This window comes from Sycon ciliatum, chromosome 8 (assembly GCF_964019385.1).
Source record: "Sycon ciliatum chromosome 8, ocSycCili1.1, whole genome shotgun sequence".
Taxonomy (NCBI): Eukaryota; Metazoa; Porifera; class Calcarea; order Leucosolenida; family Sycettidae; genus Sycon; species Sycon ciliatum.
In genome coordinates, this window is record NC_088650.1 from 28,231,764 (window position 1) to 28,259,523 (window position 27,760).

The 27,760-nt window shown below is 46.4% G+C and overlaps 2 protein-coding genes across 2 annotated transcripts; both read left to right on the forward strand.

The window, feature by feature from the left end:
- Positions 1-1,630: 1,630 nt before the first annotated feature.
- Positions 1,631-19,750, forward strand: LOC135822587 (B-cell lymphoma 3 protein homolog; the record flags this gene model as incomplete). The annotated part of the gene is given in 10 exon segments (XM_065335391.1): positions 1,631-3,276; positions 5,680-5,985; positions 6,912-7,179; positions 7,442-7,550; positions 8,447-8,530; positions 13,163-13,313; positions 13,631-13,719; positions 14,367-14,456; positions 17,114-17,269; positions 18,830-19,750. Coding segments are annotated over 10 exon segments (1,704 nt in total). The 3' UTR covers positions 18,869-19,750.
- A 2,044-nt stretch (positions 19,751-21,794) lies between these two features.
- Positions 21,795-22,319, forward strand: LOC135823675 (uncharacterized). Its single transcript, XM_065336524.1, has one exon. It carries the CDS (start codon positions 21,795-21,797, stop codon positions 22,317-22,319), a length of 525 nt encoding a protein of 174 aa, XP_065192596.1.
- Positions 22,320-27,760: the final 5,441 nt, after the last annotated feature.

Genomic DNA, 27,760 nt, shown 5'->3' on the forward strand with positions numbered 1-27,760 from the left:
CTCAGTGCTAGAAATATGACATGTCTAAAACTAGTGAAAGATCACAAGTTTTCACTGACTCATATGCTGGGTGTTGGTAATAAGTTAGCACAGCGCAGATGTCACCAGATAACTTGAGAAATGTCTGAACAGGTTTCTCGCAAGCAATTCACGAATGTGACCATGTCAGTGGTTTCCAGTAAATACTGTCACCTAGATAGACAGTGTGGTGTGATTGTTTTAGAGTAATGACCATCCAGTACTGGTGTTGATCTCTGGGCCTTCGTTTCTGATCTCCACTGCCTCTCGCAATTTGCAGCTTGCCCTGTCACTGGCTCTTGCAACCACAGACACTGCCGAGAAGATGCTGTCCCCGACACCTAGGTTGATCCCTGCATGCTTAGCTTGCATGTGGTCACCCCATGGCTTATCCACAGTGCGCCTACGAGCTTCACCGTTGTGTTCCTCCAGTCTTGTCTCCAGTGTGCGACCCGTCTCTCCGATGTATTTTTCCCTGCACAACTTGCATTGCAGCCGGTATATCACATTCTTCTTCAAACATATTTTCACTCCACCCGACTTACAAGTCAGACACGGCCCCAATGGGCGTCCTCTTCTCTTTGTCTTTCTGATGTTGGGCTCCTTAAACAATAAGAGGACAGAAAACAATAAGAGGACAGAAAACAATAAGAGGACAGAAAAAGTGTTTTTACTCCGAGTTTCACGTACTAAGTGATCATCAGAAAACAGCAATTGTTAGATTGACAGCATGAAATAAGGTGGAGGACACTGTGTTCGGAAACAGTGACCTTACTACAACCTTCCGCGGTTGGCAGAGCCCCGGTCCCTGTGGACTATTTGAACTATGGGTATCGCACCCGGTTCTGACCCTCATTGTGCTAGGGGGTTAGGAGACTACTCCTGATGTCGTCTTGTTTTCTTCGCTCTTTTCTCTTGTATAAAGACTTCTTTTTCTTTTTCTTTTTTTCTTCCAACTTCTGCCCCATAGCGTCCTTCTCTCAGTTGTCAGTACATGTATGCTAACGACATGGTCGCAACGGCCCTCTACAAACGAGTGGCCTCTCTGTTGGCGGCGAAAAGAGGGGAGTAGTACTCTCATGTGATGGCTTTCATCAGGTGCAGGATCGCTTTTTCCCTCTTGCGGTCCTGCATCATGTGCCTCCGAGGGTGCAGAGGGCTCTCTAGTCAGTCTGCCTTGGCTGTGGGTGATACCTCTGCTGCGCTGGCAGTGGTAGAGGGCCGGGTACTGGCTAAGCGTGCACGAGCGGTAACAGTGACTGGAATATTGACTTGAAGTTGAACATTACTTGCTGCTGTTTACCTAAGTAGGTACATGTACATGTATTATACATTATTATGCTGTTTTGTTTTTTGCGTGTTTTTTCCTTCTTTTTTCTTTCTAGAACTTTGAGTTGAAGTTTTTGGAACTCTTGGGAAAAAATATTCATTGTGTTTATTTTTCCCCTAAAAGAGGCTGAGAGATACTAACGATTTTTACGTTACGTATGAGTCTGACGAGTACAGTTACATGTACGTGTCGTCTAGACTACATTGTATATCTAGGCCCCGATATCTGTACTGTCTGTAATCATTCTGTACTCTGTAGTGTAGCCTAGCGCCTGTATATATGGTATATGTAGGCTACCTCTTACGACAATCTATGACGTATCATCCAGTGCCCATCCCCATGCATGCAGGGGAAATCCCGCACCAGGCCCCAGTGGCACTGGTTGGGTGAGCGACGCAATGCGCATCACCGCTAGCACAGAGAGTCGTGTTTGTACGACTCCCTGCCTTGCACGCACCGGTCCCTTTCCGAGCTTCGCATTCGTTTCTTCTCTGTTACTGTGCTAGCTAGCTGTCCTCCTCCTTGACATGCTAGTGACGTCATGTCATTGAGTGGGAGCAAAGCTGACGACAAGGACTTTGAAAGTGGAGAGTGATACCAAAATGGGCCAGGCCCTGGTCTAGGAACGTGATTTTGTACTCAGCCAGCACTGCAGCAGCCATTGTAGTCTCAGTGTGTCACAAGAACCACGCCGCACCATGATAATGATGACTGATGTAGCATGAGGTGGTGGAGCTCTTCACTTCACTTCAGACATCAGTCGTGACTAAAACTTACTTACGTCTAATCTTTGCAAGCAGCGCTGACAGTACTACTACTACGCTAGCGCTACGTAGTCTGCTGTGCATGTACATCCACCGCGCTTGGCCACTGGCACTGGCATGCACTGGCATGTACTGACTGGTCGGCTCGGGTACACAAGCTGGTGGCGAGTCTTCATCCCCGATTCAGCTGCGTGCAGCCCCTGCGTGGATATCGCATGCCTTGCAACAGTCAGAAGTTCCAGAACACGTCCATGCTGACTCGACTGGACCGTCCGTGGAGTGCATTGCACTTGCAGTTTGCAATGACTCATGAGTGCTAGTGCCGTAGATCTACGTAGACTAGTACTACAGTTTGCTGACCGTGAGTGGCGTGGGTCCAACAAAATCAAGGCGTTTTTCTCTGGCCGAATGCATGGAAATGCAAGTGGCTACCGCTTTCCCAATCCTCTACGCAGGCCCTCCACTAATTTGGCTCCGGTCTTTTCTAGTAGTACTAGTACCATGAAAGCGTCACCTGCTTCACTGGTAGTACGTGTAGAAGAACTGCCGTTGCTTTGCAGAATCACAGGACCAACAAGGAACTCGCGCTAGCAGCGCCTGTAGTGTTCTTGTGGTAAACGAAGCTGATATTGATTGTGTTCATTGTTCGATTCCGTTCTGTTTGGGCAATCCTAAGACTCAGTGCGATCGCGACGAGACCTGTGAACTTGGACTCGTTCAAATTTTCGCTGAACTCCAACGTAAGAACTAAGATGGAGAACGAACAACATATGCCCCCGAAGAAACGCGCTCGGAATAGGGTTTCTGCTGCGAAAGCTGCCACCGCTCAAACTAAGGCTCCTGAAGCGGCGGCAGTGTCGAACGATGGAGATTTGCCAAAGACTGCTGGGCACGGAGACCTGTCTCGTTTGTCATTCCTGGTGCATGCTGCCGAGGAGGCTAGGACGCGAGAAATGCCCAACACGTCGTCTCCATCGTCCGCTTCTAGCCCGAATGGTGCTCCAGTGAAGGATTGCCAAGTATCCACTGCGTGTGAACCTGCAGCAGCTGCGCCAGCAACTCCGACTCTTCCCCCAGTGAAGGAGAAGCCCGCTAGGAAGCCGCGGAAAAGCAGAAGTAAAACGGTAAAAGGCGAAAAGGCCGCAGACAACAAGAAAAAAACTAGTAAGTGATCTGTAGCTGTCGAGGCTTTGGGTGGTGCGAAAATTATTGAGCTGGGACAATTTCCTTCAAGCCTTCCTTTCTGATTTCTTCCTTCATGTGTTCCAGTAAGGAATTGAAGATTAATACTGAAAAACGGCGGCTTTGAGAACTAGGCCGATGGCGAGTCTTCATTGGAGTTTCGGGTATTCAATCAGCGCAGGGCAGGCATTGCGAGCCTGGCGGAGCAGTCCCTGCAGTCGCGCCTGCCATCCCTCGTTTTCCCCTTGCTCTGCACGGAGTACCTGCCTCGTTCCCCTGCCCTACTCCTAATACTAGCCTGGCGTGAATACGGAAGTGAACTCATACACTCGACAGTGATGACACGTAGTCTACACACACGAAAGCATATACATGCACCACCATTCTGGTGTCGGCGCGATGAGCAGAAGTAATTCCCTGGCCCACACTAGGCCGATTTTTCGGCCGATTCGAATCGTACGAAAAGTCCTCAAGATCGGCGAGAAAATTGCCTGGTGTGGACGGTGTTGTCTCGCCCGTTTCCGACAAATTTGTGTGTGTACTATGTGGTCCGACCCAGTCGGCCTATTTCATGCCGGAGTCGGTGGTGGAGCATCTGCCGAAATATCGGCCTACTAGTGCGGGCCAGGTATAAGGAAAGTTACAAACAATTGAATTATTACGAATATTGTACGCGACGCATCCATGCCAGCACGCTGATTCCATCCGCACTGCAGTCTTCCCTACTGAAGAATCATACCTGATTTGATTCTGCATCTGTTATCTACTGCTCGCTACATTTGAGCTAAATGTCTTTGCCTCTCAGTATACTGTCTTTGCCTCTCAGTGTACTGGGGCTGGACAGTGAGTGACACCCATTGATCTGCGGCTAAATTGAAAAAAAATCATTACGGACATGAAAGTCGAACACTGAAATAGCACCGGCCACTGCATCCATAGATGCTCATTTTCTGACTTGCCTCTGTGAATTCTGCAAAGGAGATCTCGGTGACAGTTCTTTTCTCAATCTAAAATTGCTGCTCTCTCAGTTTGCAGCAATTTTTGTTGTGTCCCGCTTCATTCCGAAGTAAGTAGATATGTGCAGCTACATGCAATCGCGCAGCGTGACAGAGCTATGTGGTGATTTTGAAGGTGTAATATATGTACAGTTTTCATGCCATATATGGAGTTCCCCCAGTAACATTATAGTTGGGGGTGTGCGGGAACATCGATCGCTTGCACTTTCCCGGGCATAGAAGCCAGTGCTATACGTGCGTGCGTGCAAGCACACTGGCTGTGCTGCCGCCTCTGAAAGTAGCTGAACAGCGGTGACGGCCGGTTGCCAAGAACGTGAACAGCAGCTGTCGAATAGCACGAGGTCTGGTGGTTAGCAGCCTGCCCACCTAGACAAGAGCTAAGTCACGAATGGACAGTGGAGAATTCTCCACTGGCAGCTGATAGACATGCCTAGTGGGTAGGAGCAACATTGTTGTAGTCCAGAACCTCAGAACGGCCAATCCAATGGTATTATCAGCTGCAGCCTAGCTAAAACTACACGTGCCTGCATACTAGCATACTGTGGCTGTTGTGGGTCAGTATGACATGCTCTGACTTCCAGCCCATCGCTCTTGGCCAACTTAGCATCTGCCAGTGCTAAGAAGAAATGCCGGTGGTCACAATACAGATGTGACCACAGCGAAAAGATGCCTAGCTGAGCCAGTCTTCAGCGGCAGTAACTGATAACGTTAGAGCGCTGCAAGACTCTTGGTTGGACTGCCACTGCTTTGTATCTGACGCTGAACCAAACCCATCGGTCGTCTACCATCTCACTATGCTACGACTAATCAGAGTCGTAAGGGTGAAATAATTTACCAGCCCCAGCATCGTCGCCCATGCTCCACTTGGGCGCCACTCGACCTTCACACGATCCGTACAGAAGAAAACACAGTTGAACTGCTCTTTGCAGAGGCCCCTAGAGCTCCAAGACTGCCCGTAGACTGGTTTGTACTAGATGTATCATGGTCTGGGGGTGTCGGGCACTTGTAGAGGCTAACACGAATAGTCACACGAGTTGACTTGTTCTATGACCCAGGGCCAGGCCGCTTGGCAACTTCGTGTCTGAAGCGTAGCATGCACAATTCGTAGCATTTTTGACTACTGTATCAGGGGCGTCGGACGGTATTTTAGTGTGGTCTGGTCAGCCATCTGAAGTACAATTTCTTCGTGGGGAAGTGGCGGCTGACCCGAAATTTAGATCCCAGATCATTGTATTTTATTGATGGGTACTTGGGGCAAAAAGTGGTACGGCCAATACCGTAGGGACCGTACCGTGTCCGACGCCCCTGTGTATATATGTACAGCAAATGCCAAGTCTCTTTCTCAACATTTATCCCTGTTCTCCTGCAGCCGAAAATGGCGATTCAGCCGCAGTGGCAGTGAGCTCAGTGTCCAACCCCGTACCGATTGCGACGGCAGTGCAGCCGAAATCATCTGTGCAGCCGACCGCTGTGGTCCACGCGACGCCGATCTCTTCAGTCGTGGGCACGCTTCAAACGCCCAGCTCTTCGCTGATTGGTCAGCACGTCACGGTTGCGCCGCAAGCAATGACTATGCAGGTCGCCCCGGAGATGATGGCCGTTGACGGCAGCAAGCCGTTTGGCCATGCAATAATGGCACCGGCCATGGCACCCACTAGGTTTGCAATTGCCCCTGGTAAGCTTGTGAACTGCCCTGTGTCTTTCAGAGTATATACGTATTAGGCCATCATTTTTTATATCTATGTTTCGCATCAGTTCAACTTCCAGAATCATATGCGAGAGGTGGAAAAAAATAAAAAGTTGCAAAATAATAAAAAAAGGCTCATCAGAGGTGTATGCACTGTACATAGCGCAATAGCTCGTGCATGATGTACATTCGAGAGAAAAATCGTACATTGAAGCACAACATCTGGGTTATCAGCATGAGTAAATATTCACTTTGGACAGAGGACTCTGAGAGTAGGCAACCGTTGGTGCCCATGCTTTGCTGGACTATTGTACTGAGACTTCAGCAGCGGTGCAAAGAGCTCCGGAACGACGCATCCTCTCAGCTTGAGGCGATCAATGCGGTCTGGTGTAAGCTCATAGAATATTGCTCCCAGATGCCGAACTAACGATTTACCAACGCTGGCCTAGAGGCCATTTCTGAATCCCAGCTTCGCCGTATCGCAACCAGTCCACACTGATGACTCGCACGATCATACACTCACTGTGCATGTTCGATTTTTTTATTTTTTTTCCGAAAAAAGTCAAAACGTATGCGTGCGGACGACGCGAAACATAGCTATAAAAAATGATGGCCTTACTGATTATTGTCCTAGCATGCACAGACATACACACCTATATGCAATTTTTTTGTTTTTTTTGTTTCTTATATTTAAATTCAATTTGCAAACTCTGTCGCAGTCTTGTGCACATTACGTTTCTGAGTCCAAGCACTTACACGTGGTCACTTTGCAGCAATCGCGATACACCTGTCTATAGATTGGCAAACTCCATTGCAGCCACTTTCAGAGATTCCGTGGTAGTTTGGCTAAGACCTGTGCTATGCTTCAAGTCCTGCGGTGCGGTGCTGTATCGGTATTGTCGTGTGATATACAGGTGGTGCTCACTACCCTATGGCCATAGCTCCGCAGTTCTTCGCGTCGCCCCAGCAGATCTATGCGCCGGCAACCATGGCGATACCGACTCCGATCGGCACTCTCACAAGCCAGCCGGACCAGCGGTTACTCGCATCCAATGCGCTGCCAGGACTGGAAGACGCCTCGCTCCTGTTCCGCGGAAAGCACAAGGCGTCCGATCGCGGTGGAAGCCCTGACATGGAGCGAGCTCTGGACATTGTGAGCGAGCGAGATGAGGACGGAGACACGTAAGAGATCTACCAGTGACAGAATCGTATTTCAATATTATCATACAATGATTGGCGGCGTCAACCAAGCATTCATGCTCGATCCACACATTCGCTTATGCTGGACAATGAAACGAAACAGATCAGGATATCTCCTAGAGAACGGGGCTCTATTCAAAACCCATTATCAAAAATCAGTGATAATTATGAAACATCATAAAACTGGTCTTCTTGGGGGAGGGAAGAGGGGCCAACGTTTGGCTGTTTTATAATCCTTGTGCAGGTGCCTCCACATAGCCGTTGTTCACGGCGACGTACGGGTAACGCGACAGCTTCTGGAGACCATCGTGGCGACGAAAACCAGTGTTGATCCGCGGAACAATCTTTACCAGGTATGTTAGGTGTTGTTTCTTCACTGGTAATTTCTTTTAAGAAATTACCAGTGAAAATGGTGCAGTGGTACCTCGGTATTCTGACTGCCTTTCGGACCGGATAGAGTGGTCTGACTTTCACCAGGATGCGTACACTTCAGCTGTCCTGCCATGGAAGCTGATCGGCTTAGTGCGTCACGACATTTGCTTTCAAAACAGAGAATTTTTAGGTAGTTCAAGTTGTTCCTCATTGCAAATTATGGCATTACTGGAATCAGACGAGTTTCCTATCAACAAAATTACCAAAAATATGGACAAGTTCCTCGAATGCAGTGTTAAAATATTTGGAAGGCTGTTGGTTTGCGCATTCCAGACGTGATGCAGCTAAGCATCAGGTCGTTGAATGTCAGTATCACATCAGTCAGTTTTGTGCTAATTGTTGCACATTTTGACTCAACAGTATCCTCCTTATAATCGTGAGTGTTTGACAAAATGGATAACTTGTAAACTTATGGTCCTCTCTTTTTTAATTATAAAAATGACATGTGATTTAATTTTGAGGTTACTCATTCCTCTCATTGCTGGAGCTTGAAAAGACTTTCGGAGGCTTTTGCATTCAGAGGAAGCCATTACAATCAAACTGATGTCTTTTGCAATGGCAAAACTGTTCACTTTCTTTTCAAGTCTACATTCACAGTCAGTATCAGTCCGGGCAGCTCGAGTCGAGTGCTCAACGCACCAAAATCCCGAACACTATTGGTGGCGTGTGCTGTGTTTGTGTGTGGTGTGTGTATGTGCGCGTGTGTGTGTGTGTATGTGTGTGGTGCGTGTGTATGTGTGTGTGTGTATGTGTGTGTATGTATGTGTGTGTACGTGTTTGTGTGTGTGTGTGTGTGCGCGTGGGCTACTGTCTGCAGACACCACTCCACCTTGCAGTCATCACCAGTCAACGCCACATCGTCAAAGACCTAATCCTGGCCGGAGCAGATGTGAACCTTCAGGTATGGTAGTAGCATGTGCGTATGACAGCGGTGCCACGCTTCACTGCCTGGTTTGACTTGCAAGGGAGTTGTTAACTTGTTTGCAAGGGAATTGTTAACTTATTTGCGAGGGAATTGCTCGCACAGAGTACAAACTGCTTCCCCTATTGTTGGCAACATATTACATTCCAGTTACGAGTGTACTTGTTTGTCCTGAAATGTATGCTTGTATTATGAGCTGCAAGTGAATCTCAAGGTCATTTTCTTTACTAGAAAAGAACTGGAGTGGCAAAGTGTCTATGGTCGTTGCTGCTGTTAGTCAATTATGACCTAGCTAGGGCATAGCGTACTGCAAGGCCAAAAAAACGGAGAACGGAGAATGGAACTTTTTTCGTGTTTGGAAACGCTCATCAGACAGCGGAAGAAAAGAAAGTGATGTCTTCACCATGCAGTGTATGCGCAGCGTATGGTGTAAAAATACTACGCTCACCAAAGCCGGACAATTTCATCTACCGTATTTTTCAGAGTATAACGTGCACCGGAGTATAATGCTCACCCCTCTTTGAGCAACTTTTTGGCAATTCAAGTCATATCCAGGGTAGTGTGTAGTTCAAGGCATATCCATGGTATAGTACGCAACCTAGATTTGACAGCAGTAACAATCATAACAATTATAGACTCGGATAGAGAGCCAAGGATAAATTTATAGAAAAGAAAAAAGACCAAGGAAGTACAAGTCATAATAACTTAGAACCTTCCAAGTTGGAAGGCTGTTGGAGTGCGCATCCGAGATGTGCTAGAGCTGTTAGCCAGTTAGTCGTAGAACGTCAGTACCGTCGGTCAGTGTCGGGCTATGTTATCGCATGAGCTGATTGTTTAGTAACTGGTGGCGTTAGTGGACATTATAGCGTAACTTGTAGTTCCTTGGTTCTTTTTCTTTTCTGTACTAATTATAGACAGTACTATTCAGCACACGAAGAGACGAAGCTAGTTGTAAATCTGATGAGGCCTTTCGTACCATTACTCTTCAAAATCAGTACATGGTGATCATGTGACGAAGCACAACAATGTCAATTTATACAGCATATTGGCGGAAAAATTGTGATGAAACGTACACAGGCTGAATGATAGTGTGAGTTTCGCCAAAGAGTACACGCACCAGGGATGAATTTATCCTGTATCGCATCGCAGTTTGCGATGCAAAATCGATCTACTGCTACTCAAAACTCACCATGACTAGCAGAAAATTGCGATACATAGACTATCCATGCCTAGCCTGCACTGTCAAGTAACATGCATGCAGCGCAGTGTAGGTGGTGCAGGTACTCTCAATCTGCGTGAACTTGTGTATGCTTCAGTCTTTTTTTTGCAAATGGGCTTTCATGCAGCACTCTCAACAAGGACAATGTGGTAAACACTCGACCTTCAAAGAAAAATGCTAATCAAAATCAAAGACTGCTACACAATTGTGATTTCGTATAGCACAAACTGCTATGCGAAAATATGACAGTAAATTCATCCCTTAGCACTATACTAGAACAGGGAGGTGGGAAGTCAAATTAGCACTAGCTTGCTAACAAACTCCTGTCTACACAGCTCAGGCTGTAGCTTGGCAATGTAAACAGCCTCTAGCACATCTAGGTGACATTTGCTGCGCGCCCGCGCGTGAATCTTGAAGTGCTCTGGAACATTCTTACATACTGCATCCAGGCAAGAAAAAAAGAAAAACATTCGACGGGTTCGCGTACCAGGCAAGAAGGCAAGAAGGGGACATGATAAGATGTGTAGTTATTGCACTATTATTTTTCATAGCCGATGGGTTGTGTGAATCACGCTGGTTGGGTTCACACTTACTCGGGATAGGGTTAGTCTGCGCTACCTGATTCGATGGGCTCCTGGTCGGTGTCCGTGCAACTTGGCGCTGTTGTAGTAGCCGAGTACTGCGGCGAGCGCTGGTTGTTGTCTGCACCTTCTTGGATCCGACACGCTGTATGATGGTTGAAGCGGCGATAGTTGGCTTTGTCAGGGCTGTTGCCAGTGCCTTCTGTTTGGGCGGTCTTCCTCTCCTGGGTTTGACGTTGTCGACACCTGGTGTTGCGGCCATGACTAGTCTTGGCGGAATATGCTGCGACATGCGATCACCTACGCATCGGGTTGTGTTGCCGATGTACCTGTGGCCACACTCACAGGTAAATGGATATATGACTTTGCTAATATTAGTCATCGGCAAGGCATCCTTGTTGGTCGTTTGGAATAATTTCCTGGTGGTGAAGCAACATATAGGAGAACAAAGAGGAACAAAGCGCTGCACTAGATTGAGAACTTTCTTTTTGATTTCAAGGGATGAGTCACCTAGCACCTAGCCATGGTAGTCGTAGAATAGCACCATTGGAGTTCTTCTCCTTACCACCTGCGTTCGTCGTCATCTGAGACATAACTCGCTGTACCAGTGGGAGAGGGTAGCCATTCCGGGAGAAGATGGACTTTAAATTGGAGAGTTCCCCATCAAGGTGTTCAGGGGAACAAATGCGTTTAGCACGTACAGTTAGCGACTTGATCAGTGCCACTTTCTGCCCAATTGGTGCGTAGCTGTCCCATCTTGTGTACAGTCCGGTGAACGTTGGTTTCCGGTAGATGGTCGTCTTGAAACTGTCCTGCTCTCGGCTCACCAGAACGTCCAAGAATGGGAGTTTGTACTATTGCGACTATTTTACATCTGTATAATGCACATGTTACCGATGGAGTCTTGTGACCATCATGCATTAGCTGTGTAGCTGGCAGTAGACACAGTTTGTCTGTTTTGTTTTTTTACTTCGCACATTAAACGGGAACCGGGCCCAATAACATAAAAGCGAATATGGAAGGTATTAAAGAAGCAAAGGAGGAAAGGAAATAAATGGCCGGAAGACAGAAAAAATCACAAAGCAAAATAGCCCAGGCTCCAGAACTGCAGAAGTGGCCAGGTAATGCACACAATAATCGTATGGTTTGCTCCAGGTCAGAGGTTGCAACTTCGCAATAATTTGATTCATTGCACTGGTGTTTAAAGTACGTGCATTTTCATATTCAGAGCATAGTGTGCGCCTGCGATTTGGGGCCTGAAATAGTATATCCAAGGTGTACGCTATACTCCAGCAAATACGATAGTTTCATTTTGTCCGTGCCCTGGAAATATGGCATGATGTACAGTGAAACCTGTCTAAGACGACCGCTCAGGGGACCTTCAAAACGTGGCCTCTGTTACCAGGTGGTCTCCTTATCCAGGGTCATTTGACTGGAAATGGCATCCTTTGGTCCTGGTTGCAGTGGTCTTCTAGGACAGATGGTCGCCTTATCCGAGTGGTCGCCTTGACAGGTTCTACTGTAGTTCTCTAAAGCATATTCTCTGACTTGTACCTGTGGTCCGATTGTACTGTAACATTATAAAAAATTTAAAATAGTTAAAAAGTTTCCAATTGGTGCCTTGTGGCTAATCTTATCCACTTATACAAGATATTTTAGTGTCATGCCAGGCTTAAAGGGGAAGTTAAGGCAAAAATTAAAAGTTCACCAGTTGTAGTCTTCGGGGTGCTGAGTCGAATGGTCTTGGTCCGAGGAAGGTGAGACGCTCCCTTCCTACTTGAATCCCAATCGAACTCGCGCACTTCCACCGAAACTGGGTGACTGCGCCCTACTAGATGGGGATTTGTATGCAAAATGTCACTAAAAGCGCCATGTCGTTCTTATAAAAGCACGGATGGCTGCGATGCAGCGTTCCTCCTTTATTCCCAATCGAACATGGTTGAACAAGCGGTCACGTGCTCCTGGGTGCCCAAATCACCTGGTCACCATGCCAGCAGGCGACACCTTTCACACCAAGGTTCAACTCGAGTTCAACTCGAGTGACAGGACTGCACCCAAAAAAGGTCAAACAGGCTAGTAAGTTGTACCCTGCAGGCACGGTGACCAGGTGACTGGCGTATGCAGAAGCACGTGACCGCTTGTTCAACCATGTTCGATTGGGAATAAAGGAGGAACACTGCATCGCAGCCTTTTCGGACCAAAACCAATTGACTCAGCGTCCAAAAGACTACAACATATGGGCCAATCGCGGTCATCCATGCTTTTATAAGAACGAAATGGTGCTTTTAGTGACATTTTGCATACAAATCCCCATCTAGTAGGGCGCAGTCACCCAGTTTCGGTGGAAGTGTGCGAGTTCGATTGGGATTCAAGTAGGAAGGGAGCGTCTCAGCTTCCTCGGACCACGACCATTCGACTCAGCACCCCGAAGACTACAGCTGGTAAAATTTTAATTTTTGCCTTAACTCCCCCTTTAAATAGTGTTGGGGAAGAAGGGGGGAGGGGGAGGGGGGAGGGGGGGGGGGGAGTATTCTTCAGCATTGCTATTCTACATTTTAGTGTCCGTCAAGCACAAATAGCCGTCAGTCCCCACCTTTGCACTCACTTTTCACTGTAGCGAATCATCAAAGGGTTGGAGATCAACGGCTCTTGTTTGATGTGTGTGTGTGTGTGTGTTTTTGCGTCTGAATTGTCTCTCTCTCTCTCTCTCTCTCTCTCTCTCTCTCTCTCTCTCTCTCTCTCTCTCTCTCTCTCTCGCTCTCGCTCTCGCTCTCTCTCTCTCTCTCTCTCTCTCTCTCTCTCTCTCTCCAGGACCGTAACGGGCGGACTGCAGCGCACCTGTGCTGCAAGTATCACAGTCGCGACTGCCTGAGAGAGCTCTTCACCGTGCAAGACGAGAAAGTGGCCAAACACTTCAGCGTGACCATTCACAAGCTGGATATGTCGATAAAGGATTACGAAGGTGAAACACACTAGCCACTAGGCCACTACACGTATACACACCGTGAAACAGTGAAACCTGTGTTTTGCAACCAATGAAACCTGTGTTTTGCAACCAACGAGACCTGTGTTTTGCAACCAATGAAACCTGTGTTTTGCAACTAATGAAACCTGTGTTTTGCAACCAATGCAACCTGTGTTTTGCAACCAATGAAACCTGCGGCCTTGCAGTAGTTGAAAGTCTTGCCAGTTTCGAGTCAAGGTCGTTTTTTGTCGTGGATGCGTGTTAGATTGTGCAGTGCTGACTTGCAGTGTGTTTTGTGTGTTTTTGATGCTCAGGGTTTGCACCGATACACTGCAGTGTTATCCACAATGACGGGCAGTCACTGAACATCTTACTGGACCATGGTGCAGATATTGACGAGAAGGTACTATGGGAATGCGTATAGATGCGGTGTCTTTGACCACTTTGGGGGTGGGTCTGATCTACTCACCTCCCACCGCTTTAGGAGCTGCATCTGTGCCTTGACCCATAGAAGGTGATGGCGTTGCTACGGATACGGAAGACCCGGCCTCCAGCCCAGTCTCACTTAAACCGTGAAATTTCATTTTTTTTTAAGAGGGGAATGGGAAGTATCCCAGAGAGTATTTCGTAGGGTGTCTGATCGGCTCAGGAGGAGAGTTTGGAGTGAGAGTTCTATCCACTTCCATCGCTTCCGCCTGCTCCTCGCTGAAGCTATAATAGCAGACAAGCTATGTTAGACATAGCAACTTTTGCTGGGATGACACCATTCAACAGCTTGCTATCCAGCCTACAACTAAAGGGTGTGTGGGGGCAATGGGTGCAGCTCAGTTATGCACCCTGTATGGGGGAGCCAGCAGACCAAGCTCTGCTGATAGTGCAAGAATACTGATTGCCAGACAAAGAGGCACAGGTAAATGTGGGTTGGGGTCGAAATTCACTGATCATTCAGTTCCTAGAAATTTTCGAATTCCTTCTTGCTGTCATAATTTTTATAATTTACGGAAATAGGTGATAGCTGTCGTGGCATTGGTTTCATGTGTTTGTGTTCAGGATGGCACTGCCGGCAGAACAGCACTGCACCATGCCGTGGAGCTACAGCACCTGCCCATCTCGCGCTACCTAGTCGATGCGGGCGCCAACGTAAGCGAATGTAGTGTCATGGTTTGCTCTCGGTACCACTTTTGGTTACTGCAAGACATGTTATTATAACGAGTCGCAAGTTTACGATGTTACAGCCTCAACAGAACGTATTGTAACGAAGGAATGCCACTCGATAATATTAAAATAGAAGAAATCACATGGAAACGAGTTATGAAGCAGCTACGAACGACTGTAGCAAGATATTAAGCAAGGTGATAAGCAGTTTAACTCGATAAAATGTTAGATACGTCCTCGTTATATTTACATGTCTTACGGTGAAACAATTCCACCTCTACCACATCCTTTTTGAGTACCGGTACAATGCCTTTGGTAGTAACCTTTCCTCAGCCAGATACTATCCAAGCACACATGCATGTTGTTTCCAGAAAGAAGTACTTGGTCCGCGTCAGCGATATTGTCACTTATCTTTCAGCTTTGTTTATATGTCGCCAAAGCTCACTTGGCAGCCCATTTCATCCCAATTTTGGTTAGTAAGTTCAGGGCTCACCACGACCATACAAAATTCAAAAAGCGTCGACCACCATTTTGAAAACATGGCGATGCCGCCAAGGCCAGAGTTTGTGCAGTCATAGCGGCTACGCACCCGAGTTCATGCTCATCGATGTACAGCGATGTACAGTCTAGTCGTAAAATACTGGTATTTTACGACTCCCTGGTCTACTCTGTTCAGCGAAGGGCCAGTGCCGAAGCGAATCTTGTTGTTTGTTGTCGGGAAAGACACGCGGAGAAGACGTCCTTTCTCCAAGCCATCTTGGTCATTTTTCTCAATCCGCTGGTGGGTGTCGACCAAGATATGTCCGTGAGGTACTGGTGAACTTGAGTCCTGGCATTTACAAGAATTTGCCGCGCCTAGCTAACCAATGTTGTCAGTAGAACTCAGCGTTTCTTGATCGCAACTCGGCACACTCTTTTCTGTTTGGCCTCGCAGCTTTCACGCTGCGAGTGGGGAGTTTCCTGGCCACAAATGAATCCCTTAGTCATGAGAGGTGACTGGTATGATCCCTGACTGGCATGAGTCCTTAGCTTGAGTCAACACGAAGGACCTCTTAACTTGGAACGCTTGCTGTCTCCTCCGTCCTTTCTTGTTGCACTTGCAGATATGCGCATGGCTGCCAGTTTTTGTTGGTGCGCGCGGCGACGCACGGCCGACCTTGATGTCTTCAAAAAAGTAGAACAGAGGTTCTCCTTTTTTGATGTCTTCAAAAAAGTAGAACAGCGGTTCTCCTTGGCCGATTCTCACCATCGATAGCTCATTTTCAAGGTCTTGGAATTCTCTATCGGTTTACCGTCCCCGAATTTTAATTTTCTCTTCATTCACTTGTTCGCACGCCTTCGCGTTTGAGTGATTTCACCATCCGATCTCAGCCAAACGAAGGCCAAATCGAAAAATTCGAGACGGTAACCCTCCAAAGACACACCTTCTGAACACGAATCCACAATGGCCTAATGTCTAAAACCAACGAATACAGACAAGCTCCACTCAGAAAACACCCCACAATTGCAAGAAACAGCCCGTTTTGCCGTGCGCTGATTGGTCAAATCCAAATGACCGTTATTGACGCTTTGTATGGTCGTGGTGAGCCCTGAAGTTAGTTTACTAGTACTTGGTCCGCGTCAGCAATATTGTCGCTTATCTTTCGACAATTTGAACTCAGACTTTGGACATGAACGCGTGCACTTGAAGTGATAAAACTTGGTACGATGGACGGTAAGGTATAGAATGACAACTAGCTGTAAGGAATTTATTGTCCAAGGAAGGGTTCCTACTTTTGTCGGTCCTCCTCGTCGCTGCTCTCGACGCTGGTGACAAATATTTTTGCTCGGGATCGACTCTCTTGCTTTTGCAAGCTCATCTCTCTTCCTCTCCGCTGCCTGGCTATTTCCTAAACAGAAGTCGATCGTAAAGGTCGCCTTCTCTATAGGACTTCGCGTGGGCAGTACGACAGTCTGTGTGGTTCAAATCAGACGCGTTCTTTGCAAGATTTTATTTTGAACGACGACGACACGCACAGTACTTGCAAATCTCCACGACGAACTGGATACTCCGAGCGTTGAGTTGTAGGTAAGGGAGCTGAGATCTCAGCTTGACGAGCGATCCCTGAGGTGAGCGATCTCGGCCATTCAGCAAAATGGAGCTGATTCCGAGTAGCCGATTACTTTCTTGTGGCTTACGCTGCTCTTGCCTGCACAGCGTAACAAGATCATCTATTTTGATGCGGCGCTGTATCAATCAGAATCACCCCCCCCCCCCCCCCCCTCGTCGCTCTCGAAATCCACTCGAACTGTGGCTAGACCTTTCAGGTACTAGTAAACTAACTTACTAACCAAAATTGGGATGAAATGGGCTGCCAAGTGAGCTTTGGCGACATATAAACAAAGCTGAAAGATGAGCGACAATATCGCTGACGCGGACCAAGTATGTTATCAGCCACGGATAGCGTAACTTTACTTGGAGTTTAGAACATGTGAAGAGTGGACATAGCAGCCATGACACTTTTATTTTATTTCTGCTATGAACTTTGAGCCTTTATAGCCACATGTGCGTGCAGTGTACAAGTTTTTCGAAATCGTTTAGAATTTAGAATCCACTTGCTCACTTATTCTTTCTTGTCCTCTCTTCTCATTCTTCTTCCCAGGTGAATGCTGTCAACTATGCTGGAAACTCGCCCATCCACACCGCTGCCGGACGTGAGCACAAGGAGTTAGTGAATATACTGATGAACGGTGCTGCTGACCCGACGATTATCAACGGAGAGGGCGACACTGCCAAGGATATATGCCGAGATAAAGAGGTAGGCTGTTGCCGTACACACACACACACATAGGAAGTCATGGGTAAGAATTTTTAGGGCTCTGAGATTTTCGTTTTTTGCCAGGCGATCGGCATCAGGCCAGCCTGGTTTCGATGGGAATACTTATAGTAATGTTAGGCTGCTAGTAGCTAGCCATTGGTTGTGTTTTGGGATGCCTGCAGCTGCGAGAAAGTCCCTTTGCGGGATGTCAGAGCAAGAAATAAAGTTGGTGTGTGCCTTTCCCGGCATTGAGTCGTCGGTGCTATAACTCGACCGTGCAAAGCAACGGACCGACCAACTTTATCCTATAAGCTTGAGCCTCCCAAGTTGGGCGATCTGTTTCTTTGCGTGGCCGAGTTGTATAGTAAGACAGGTACGTCCAATTTTTTCTTACTAGTCTCGTCATCATTCAGTAACGTTTGGCATTCTTTGTTGCCGCGGGACATAGCTCGTGCTCATCTTCATTGCACTTTCCTTCCCCTCTTTGGATCTTTCCTAACCTGAGCCTCCCAAGTTGGAAGGTTGTTGGTTTGTGCCTCGTGGATGTATTGGTGTCAGGTTGTTGAATGTCTCCTTGTCAGTTTTAGGCCCTGTTGTCGCACTTGCTGACTGTATAGTATCTGGTTACATTGGTGGACAGTTGGTCATAACTCATAACTCGTAACACTGCGACCTTCCTTCGTATATCCATGACTTGATTACATTGGCTCCATATCCGAGTTCAAATTGCAATTTTTGAACTCATTCGTAAAAAATATTATATATTAGCATCGAAGAAGAACTTGTAAGACAGCTAGCCACGGCGCAAGGAGTGAATCAAAATTGTTTATCCTTCGTCTGTCTTAACAATGCGATAAATAGAGCAGTTGATGTCGACATGATACCATGAAACAATCATGAAATGAAAAATGTAACACAATGATTCATATACGTTTTTTTTCTTCGATAGTCATCAGTAGGGGTGAAACGATTACACTTTTCAACGATCGGTTAACCTACCCTTGTATCGATTCGATTATCGATTATAATACCGATTACTGCGCCCTAGAAAGTGTCGCGCCAGACCAGCACAAGGCATGCCGTGTTGACACATATACATACAGATGAAGCGTACATGCACTGACGATCTACAATGTTTGTAACATTATCGGATCCTACTACCAAGATTGTATTCTTGCTACTACTGTACTACTACTTCACAGTACAATGTTATGTAAAAAATAATAAATAAAAACCGTAAAAAAGATGTTATCTTGTTTTCTTACTCACTGGTTTGATAACGTTTTTTTTCTTTTGTTTTTTAGAATCTCGTAATCGAAACAGACAGCATAATCGAAATCGCTTCGTTGTAATGATCGATTAGACGGATAACCGATATAATCGTGTCAGCCCTAGTCATCAGCGAACCTACATCGAATGGTGATCACAGGAGACTTCTGTCTACTTGTACATGTGAATGCACTGCAGCTTGTGGATGGTGGTGTGTGGAATGATCGTGTAAGTTACTGAATGCCTTGATATAAACAGAGTCCTTTCTGTCTCTGCCTTGTCTTCTACCAGATCAAGCGTCTCATGAACAGGAAATGGGACAAGCCTTGAAGCGCAGAAGCTACTCGATCGGTACACTTGCTTGCGAGTCTACACTCTATTGGCCCGTTAGTTTCGTAGTTGCTCCTGTTTTGTTTTGTTCTTCATCTTGTTCGCCACAAGGGCAATCGCTTAACCGGCTGCTGTCACAGATGTGAAGTCATTGCGCCCGTCTTTTTCGATGATAACAGCTAGACAATCCTACTCATGATCCAAAACGCCATACTGGTGTTGGCTCAGGTTTTTCTGCTGGTAGTTCTGCTACACTATCACCGCCACTTTTCTAACTCACAGTTGCTCATCAGCAATGTTAGGTAGTGGCTGACCAGTGGTGTTAGCTTTTTCGTGACCGCCACACGGTGGTGGCTGATGTGGGGTCGGTCTTCCAGTCTCTGACTGTCTCTGGTCGCGTAACTAGTTATGGCTGATGGCGGGTCCCTCTTCCTGTCTTGAGTGGTCTACTGGCAACACATAGGCCTGCGGTGGCCTTGATCCTCAAGTTTGTAACCAATGTCGTCGTAAGTTTGCACGTTTGAAAGAGTTTATCGCGAATCTGCCTAAAACAGCCGCGAAAACAATTGATTTTCTTTTACTGATCTGTGTGAGAGAACACAGTACTTCTTTGGCGTAACTGTTTTTGTTTCTGTCGTCTGCTGTGGGAAATTATCTGTTGAATTTTGTGAGTGACATCCCAAAATTCAGTGCATGGCCGAGATCATCACGGGCCAGTCGTAATATTATAACTCCGGCTTATTATTCTTATGGAATACATTCACCCTACCGAGTAATATTCTTCAAATTTCCCAGCAGGGATTTGTGGAAGATGTGCTGTCTTCTTGCCATCATCGGATAAGCCGTCGTGTCTGATTGGAGCTGTCTGGAGTGTGTTACTTACATGTACGTGGCAGCGAGAGCCTGATGCGTGTGTGTGTGTGGGGGGGGGGGGGGGGGGGGGAGGAGGTGTGTGTGCGTGTCGTGTGTGTAAATCTACATGTCGTCACTGTAGCAAAAGGCCTCCTAGAACACAATGTCATGTTTGCACAGCAGGTTGGGAGGCTGCAGCTTTACTTCCACTCTTCAGTGTTCATAATGATGCATTGATGGTACATGTACTGTACTATCACAGTCTTTGACTTTGAGCGCAGGTGGTATCCTTATTTTACTCGAACCTTGAACATTGTAGACCGTAGGCAGTGAGTTGGTGTCAAAGTAATTCAGTAGTTGCCTCTTTCATGATCAGGTGGTTGCTGAGTCCAGGTACTGTAAAAGCAGAAATTTTCGGTGGTGTTTTATTTTTGGTAACTTCGGTGCCGACAATTTTTACTGAAAATAAAACGCCCGGAAAATTTCAGTACAACCGATATTGTATACGTGCAGTACTAGCACACTTACCTGGAGAACGGGTTTTACCGAAAATTTCCCTCTACCGAACCGCCGGTTTTGGAGAATACCGAAAATATTGCACCACCGAAAATTTCTGCTTTTACAGTAGTTGATGAAACAAGGTGGTCACTAAAACCAGGCGGTCTCTTGACCAGGTGACCTGCATGCCGCCCCTAGTCTGCTGGCCGTGGGGCGTGGGCTGAGTTAACAGCGGGTATAATAATTTGGTAAATACTGTGTGAATTAGAGGTTGGTGCGACTTCGGCGATAGTTGGGGAAGTGTGTGTTGTTCCCTACTTAGGGAGCAACACACACTTCACCGTGTGACTTAGTTCTTGGAAATCATGTGACTACAGAAATACATCATGCCAATGATGGTACGATTAGCCAATTACTGGATCCGCTGTACGCTGCTGCATGCCACGTAACATGTATGTGCATGAATGATCAAGGGCACAAGGACTGACTGAAAAGCGGCGAGTCATTATGAGTTGGGTATGGGGTTTGTGTGTGTGTGTGCAATTCTACACTGGTGCCAATACTCTTGTCTCAGACTAGTAGAAGACTTCGTATGACTCTTGAGTCTGTATGACTAAAAAAATTACTTTAAAAAAACTGACCGTATGAGCATGAGTCGAGTATGACATACTAACGTAACGTTATGAGTAACAAAGCTGTGACCATGTCACACTACACATGCCATGGTACAGTAGATCATGCTGCATGCATGGTAGATCACTAGATGAGAGCAGGGAGTAGTACAATACCGGTATTGTACTACTCCCTGGATAACTGAGACGGACGCTCTACTTGGCACTCGGGAGATTCAGTGTGGTGACTGCCAGTGACTGGTGAATCCCCTTTCCAAAAGCGATATCATTACATCACTACTAGTACATGTATGACGTATGATAAGCGACTCGCGTACTCATGACGTGATTGATCAACGGCATCTCGATGCATCATCACATTCATCAGCGAGTCCGAGTCAGAGTCGAGTTGTGTCAAGACAAGATCGAAGACTGTCAAGACCCATGGAAGACAGTGAAGTGAAGCCTTCATTTTGCGATGAAGGTTCGACCTCTGACGATATCAGTGTGTGAGTTCTCGGAAGGCGCCGCAAAGCTGCCATTGAACTGAGTTCAGCTTTGCCACGACAGCAAAACTGATACGCTGTGGGGTGGACGAACTGACCGAATATGGCCCTGTTGATATAAATCCACAGTTTTCGCTTGTCATAAAAAAAACGCTAGATGACAAACTCCGGCGGACTTGTACACCTGACCTACGACATCGCTAGCGAAATATAAGGGTGTTCCAGGTGCTGTTTCTAGTCAGAAAGTCGCCAACAGGAACTTGAAGTGAGTTGGTTGAGCTCCAGTTCTAAAGCTAGTAAACGCGAGTGGTCAAAGCTGTTTAGCTGACACTGAGTTGAATACCCTTACTGAGTGAACCCCGATATATAGTACATTCGATACTACAGACTGGAGAGTACAGTCGCTTACTGTTGTATTCGTGATTATCAGCAGCACAGCTCGCCATTCATTAATTAGCCATGGAGCAGACGGACGGTGCAGGGGGCGTGGAGCTGCAGAAGGATCCTGTAGTACACGAGGACGTCTGGGAGAGCATAAAATCAGTGACAAACGCCAAGCAGTTCGCTGCCGTGTTCCGGCTGACGGAGGACGAGTCGGAGATCATTCCGGAGACGTCGTTTGACTGGGCGGATGGCGGACTGTGGCCAAAGTTGCTCGCTCACTTCAGTCCTCTGGATCAGGACATTCGTTGGGCTGTTGTTAACCTGCCGTACACAACAGACAGCGGTGGCAAGCGTAACAAGGTGGTCTTCATCACATGGGTGCCGGACACCCTGACGAGGAAGAGCATGCGCGAGTCTGTGCGCGTGAAGTTCAACGGAGTCCAGTTCGGCACGCCTATGCGAAAACAGGCATCCAAAAGCGGTGCGTCGTTGTACCAAGCGAACGATTTGGATGACCTCACCTTAGATTCGGTCCTGTCGAAAGTGACGCGTTTTGAGCGGGACGAGATCAACAAGGAGAGTTTGGCAATGCTACGCTGACGTTTGTTGCTTTTCTTCGTGGAGATTAACGGTGGGCAACATCATGACCGTGTGTGTGTGTGTGTGTGTGTGTGTGCGCGCGCGCGCACCGGCGTGCGTGTGTGTGTGTGTTTGGCAGTAATCATTTGACGGTCTTCATGTCCTATCAGTATGACATTGTATTGTTTCCAAACTTAGATTTTTATGCAACCAGCATCAAGAATGGACTCTTTTGAGTGAGTCAACTAAGCCAGATGATCAACTAGATGATTATTATGCTGCACGCTTTCAGGCATACCGTGGTGGTTCGCTCTTTCTTTCTTTATGTCTTGCTCTGTAAACTCGTTTTTCTTCCGCCCACCCATAGATTCCTCTGATATAGCAGCCATCCCCTCAAATGATTATCCAGCCTGGCTACGATCCATCCATTTTTTTATGCTGGCATATCTAATGTTAACTCCTACGGTTATCGTTTAATTTTTTTAAGCATCATCAATTGAAAAGCTCCTTTTGGCTGAATTGTGAGAGAATGGACCCAGTGGTTCTGGACTGTTTTGCATTCTGATTGCAGGATATGTGAGCAAGTCTGCACGCAGATATGTGTGATTGTGTGTGTGTGTGCGTGTGCGTGTGTGTGTGTGTGCAAGTGTGTGCAAGTGTGTGTGCATGTCGATGTGTCTGTGTGGTTGTTGGTATGTCTGTTGGCTCTGGGTTCCCAGTACTCAGTAGCCGAGGCTGGTTGGTAAAGTAACTCCAATTTCACTTCAAGGTACCAGTGCATCTAGTGTCTGCTTCAATCAAAGCAGCGTGCTGTCTATACTGGTTACCCCAGCAAGTGTAGGGTGTGCATAGGTTACTGTTTTGGCCCTTTTTTGACAATGTACTCCGTGTAGTGTAGACCAGGTATGCATTGCCATTTGGTGTTCGATTCACATGGCTTCGCAGATTGTGTGGATTGGACAGTTATCTGGCGCTAGTCTTGATCTGTCTCATTCAGATCTTGTCCGCTATCGTTGCTATAAGAGAAAATCTGTGGGTGCACATCCAGTGCATTTTGCAGATTTGCATGCTTCTCTTCTGATGGGCGATACATCGCACATTGTACATGGTGTGTATACCAGTATGTGTGTGTGTGTGTGTGTGTGTGTGTGTGTGTCTGTCTGTGTATGTGTGTGTCTGTCTGTCTGTGTATGTGTGTGTCTGTGTATATGTGTCAGTGTCTGTGTGTGTATAATTACGTGTGTGTGTGTGTGTGCATGCAAGCGCGCTGGTGCGTGGTGTACCTCTTGTCTTGACGTGATAGTGTATGTAGTTTGTTGTCTAGGTGCATGCTTCCTATAAATTCTTGAATGAATATGTGGATGTGTGTGTGTGTGTGTGTGTGTGTGTGTGTGTGTGTGTGTGTGTGTGTGTGTGTGTGTGTGTGTGTGTGTGTGTGTGTGTGTGTGTGTGTGTGTGTGTGTGTGTGTGTGTGTGTGTGTGTGTGTGTGTGTGTGTGTGTGTGTGTGTGTGTGTGTGTGTGTGTGTGTGTGTGTGTGTGTGTGTGTGTGTGTGTGTGTGTGTGTGTGTGTGTGTGTGTGTGTGTGTGTGTGTGTGTGTGTGTGTGTGTGTGTGTGTGTGTGTGTGTGTGTGTGTGTGTGTGTGTGTGTGTGTGTGTGTGTGTGTGTGTGTGTGTGCATACACATGTATGTTTGTGTGTGTGTGTGGGGGGGGGGGGGTGATGTGGGTGTGTGCACGTGTGTGTGTGTGTGTGTGTGTGTGTGTGTGTGTGTGTGTCTGTGTGTCTGTGTCTGTGTGTCTGCGTGTGCGTGGACTGGAGAAATAACAATGCGCTATCATTGCTACACAATGGGCAAGGTCAAGGTGTGTGCATACTCGGAGGAGTAATTTCTTATTCACGGTACTGGTGCATTTCAGTTAAAAGTCTGGTGTGCTTGTGGAACATGACATTCAAGAGATACACGGAATCGTACTAAAGATAATAATTGTACACGTACCCTGGTGCCGTTACGTAGGAGCACTACAGTCACGCCGACAGTGCAACGTCAAATTCAACCGGATACCTCTCTCTAGTTTGCTCACTGTCTCCCCATGTTTCTCTCTCTCTCTCTCTCTCTCGACTCTTTCTCTCTCTCTCTCGACTCTTTCTAAAAGCCAATCACGACAACAACCAAATGTGTAACTCAATATCAACTGGAAATGTAATATCATCAAACTTCATGTATCCAATACTATCTTATACTACCCCAATATCATAATAATTATCATTTAATATTCCCCCCCCCCCCCCGGTCAGTGATTTACTACAGTAATAATATTAAAGGGGAAGTATACCCTAAAATCAAATTTTCACCAGTTGTAGTCTTCTGGGTGCTAAGTCGAATCGTTTTGGTCCGAGGAAGCTGCGACGCTCCCTTCCTACTTGAATCCCAATCGAACTCGCGCACTTCCACCGAAACTGGGTGACTGCGCCCTACTAGATGGGGATTTGTATGCAAAATGTCACTAAAAGCGCCATTTCGTTCTTATAAAAGCACGGATGACCGCGATTGGCCCATATGTTGTAGTCTTTTGGACGCTGAGTCGACTGGTTTTGGTCCGAAAAGGCTGCGATGCAGCGTTCCTCCTTTATTCCCAATCGAACATGGTTGAACAAGCGGTCACGTGCTCCTGGGTGCCCAAATCACCTGGTCACCGCGCCAGCAGGCGACAACTTTCACACCAAGGTTCAACTCGAGTTCAACTCGAGTGACAGGACTGCACCCAAAAAAGGTCAAACAGGCTAGTAAGTAAGTTACAGAATGGCTCAGACCACGCAGTGGTTGCCAGCTATTCTGGATTATATGAAGAATGTGATGTCGAACATATCAATGTGTTTGGCCTAGTTTCCTAACTCTTGATAGCTTTTTTGTAGTGAAAATTCATGAATTTTGTGATTTTATTTGAATCCTTGGTGTTAACGCATGCGTCGAACACCAGGTTTCGTTGATAAAAGCCCTTGTTCCCTCTATGTTCTTCGGCCTTCTGAATAGCGAGCCTCGGAACAAGCATATTATGTGCATTATAACACAGGGAGGGTCAGGGTTGGGACATTGATATGTTCGACATCACATTCTTCATATAATCCAGAATAGCTGGCAACCACTGCGTGGTCTGAGCCATTCTGTAATTATACTTCAGAATGCTCTGTCTCCATATCAATGTGATTTTGTAGCTCTCTGCCAGTGGTTGACAGCTTCTAGAGAACTGCCTGAGCATATTTCTCATCATGCTGGGGTTTAATAATAGAGCTTCTGAAAGACCGACTGGCTGCTCCAGTCTGCTGCTTTCAAGATATCATTCGTAGTTGTACCAGCATCTGCTGTTGCGGATGCAGAAGCACTCTGCACAGAGTGTGCTTTGAAGATACTAGTATCGATACCCGCACGAGATACCATTTGGGTGTTGACCAGTGTCATACCTGTCAGTTTTTTTTCTTCTTTTCTTTTTCTGGACGGCAGGAATTGCTGATCTGTAATTATTGTCAATATTGATAGAGCGGTATTGATAACCAGCTTTGTACAATGATGCCAGGAAGTTGACAATCGTGGCTATATCACTTGAAAAGGGATCATTGTTCCGTTCACGACACCAGCCCATCCATTTCTTGAATAGGGAGTCGTACGTCTTCGTAGATTTCTGCCTCCATGATGCAAGGAGGAGTTCTGAAGCTTCCTCAGAAACATTCTGACTGGTGTACTTTTTCCTGAGACCTTCCACGCGGCTAGACGAGGGACTATCTCCGGTTCGTTTACGCTGTGCGTCGGCTGAATCAGATCTGGAGTGCTGGGAAGCAACAGGGGCTCCTCTACCAGCAGGTCCAGGAGGGCTGGATACCACGGTTGACTCAGCCATACCGGTGCACCAAGCACTATCCGAGATTTCTGAGGGCAGACCTGTGCTACTACTCTGCTTATCAGGTTCCAAGGTGGGTTGGCATAACCTTGACACTTTGTCCAGTCCGGGAAGGCATCCACATCTATCGCATTTGGATCGGGACGCCGGCTCACATACATCGGCAGGAGATGTGTCAGCCGAGAGGCAAACATAGACTGTGAGCCAAGTGCATGAATTCATGATTTTCGTTCCCACTTTGGGTGTACCGCGATTTTGTTCTTTTAGCATGTGGAGAGACCTAATAGAAGATCATTTTTGATTGTTGTCAGTTTGGGAAGCTTGCAGGGAAGTCAAAATAAGCAATTATCTTAACATACCCCGTTTCCATAGCAACTACATAGCAACTGACATAGCAACATGCTATTTTGAAGGTGTTTCTTACTTTTTTCAGCCGGCAACGGCACTGGACGAAGAAATGTATATCAAGCGTCATTGCAGCTGGGTTAAAATAACTATACGAGCCAAAAATTATAGAATTACGCATAAGTGCATTGTATAAAGTACGTGAACATTTTAAATATTACTCGAAGTGACGATTATTATTATTATAATTATTAAATTTTTGATGCACTGGTAGGTAAGTGCACATGAAATGGTGCCGACAACCACGAAATGCATTTCAGGAATGATAATGTACAGAACAAACAGGTGGCATTCAATATACAAAGCCCAGCAGCAGCGAATTCTCCAGACAACGATTGGAAAAGACCATCAACAACAGCCAGGAGAATCTGGTTTAATCCGGTGCAATGCTCATTTCACCCTCTACATCTCTATAATATATACATTTACAGTATGGCAGAACAATGTTAAAGAAGTTGCTGGATACAGGATTTGTATATTTGCACTCATATAACTGATCAATTTCATTCTTAGGGTACCCCGTAAGAAGACCTTGAGTCTGTGGGGATTGCCCTATCAAAATAATATTATTTTATAAATAATAATAATAATAATAATCAATAATAATCAATGTAACGTTACTTCGTAAGTACTGCTGTATTGCTTCCTAAGTTACATGTATAAGTGCAAAGGGTAGAGCAATGACCGTAACCAGTAACGTTACAGGACCACAGGGGTATACCGGCAGATACAGATCTGTAGTTTATTTGAACTATAATAATAATTATTTTGAAACATTACCCATTGTATGTACAGAACACAAGCGGAAAGATACATGCATATTCATGTTAATCATAGTCTGAAGCACTTCAGTATAAAAGATCGAAACAGTTATTAGCTCTCCGGAGATAAGGTACATTGTATATGTACGTTCTACATGTATTTCTGCTCCAACACTGATTACAAAACCTTTAGTTTAGCTTGACTGATCAGCAGCAAGCATGCTAGCACACTGATATGATGGACATGATGATGTTCGTACTGCCACTGCGCTGCACTAGCACTGCACACAATACTATAGAAACCACGAAAAAACATCGTCATGATGCGGCTGGGTTTGCACCACCGTACATTTTTGCGAGGTCAGTGGTGCAACAGAAGTCCGCTCCAGCTCTTGTGACCTT

Excerpts from the sequence above, each read along its gene's own strand:
- LOC135823675 (XM_065336524.1), top strand. The coding sequence starts at position 21,795 with ATGGAGCAGACGGACGGTGCAGGGGGCGTGGAGCTGCAGAAGGATCCT.